This window comes from Penaeus monodon, chromosome 21, assembly GCF_015228065.2.
Source record: "Penaeus monodon isolate SGIC_2016 chromosome 21, NSTDA_Pmon_1, whole genome shotgun sequence".
NCBI lineage: Eukaryota > Metazoa > Arthropoda > Malacostraca > Decapoda > Penaeidae > Penaeus > Penaeus monodon.
The window spans coordinates 37,210,638-37,211,347 of NC_051406.1; the positions used below are offsets into that span (position 1 = coordinate 37,210,638).

Here is a 710-nt window from a genome sequence, read left to right on the forward strand (position 1 = left end):
TACCCAGCCAGAAACAAAACATAAAAAAAAAACACATACACACACACGCACAAAGAAAGAGAAAAAAATCAAAGGAGACGAAAAGTAAAAAAAAAACCACTGACATGATAAAACCAAAAAACTAACAAACAAAATGAATAAAAGTAATTCATTTTAATAAAAAAAAGACACTTAATTCTCCCTTTTTCTCCCCCCCCCCCCCACGCCCCTTTAGCTTCTACCTGACGGCAAAATCGACCGGGCGCAACTCCTTACCAAGCTTGACTCCCAGCTGTATTACGTGCCATCTGTGGCAGCGACTGTCAAGGATGCTGTCAAGACCTGTCCGGAGCCTCAGGTGTTTAAGGTAACCAGCTGGTGTTGATTAGGGGTCATGTCATGGGTTTAAAGTAACGTTTTAAGGTTATGTGTAAAGTGGGTTTAAGGCATTGTTTTAAGGTTATGTTTAAAAGTGGGTTTAAGGTATTGTTTTAAGGTTTTGTTTAAAGTGGGTTTAAGGTATTGTTTTAAGGTTTTGTTTAAAGTGGGTTTAAGGTATTGTTTTAAGGTTATGTTTAGAGTGGGTTTAAGGTAACGTTTTGGAAGATGGTTTGGTGTGTAGTTTTGTTCAGTTTTAGATTAAAAAAATGTTATCATTTATTTTGTGTATTTTGGGATTTAGTGTATAGTCAAAGTATATGATTTTATTTTTTTTAATATTGATGTTTTGG

General features: G+C 35.2%; 1 protein-coding gene across 1 annotated transcript in view; it reads left to right on the forward strand.

Annotated features, from left to right (window-relative positions):
- The window catches only part of LOC119586741, a 3,874-nt gene that overhangs the window by 2,666 nt on the left and 498 nt on the right, over nucleotides 1-710 (forward strand). The window contains exon 5 of the mRNA XM_037935465.1: nucleotides 215-346. Within this exon, the coding sequence (XP_037791393.1) occupies nucleotides 215-346 (132 nt within the window). The remainder of the gene's footprint in view (nucleotides 1-214; nucleotides 347-710) is intronic.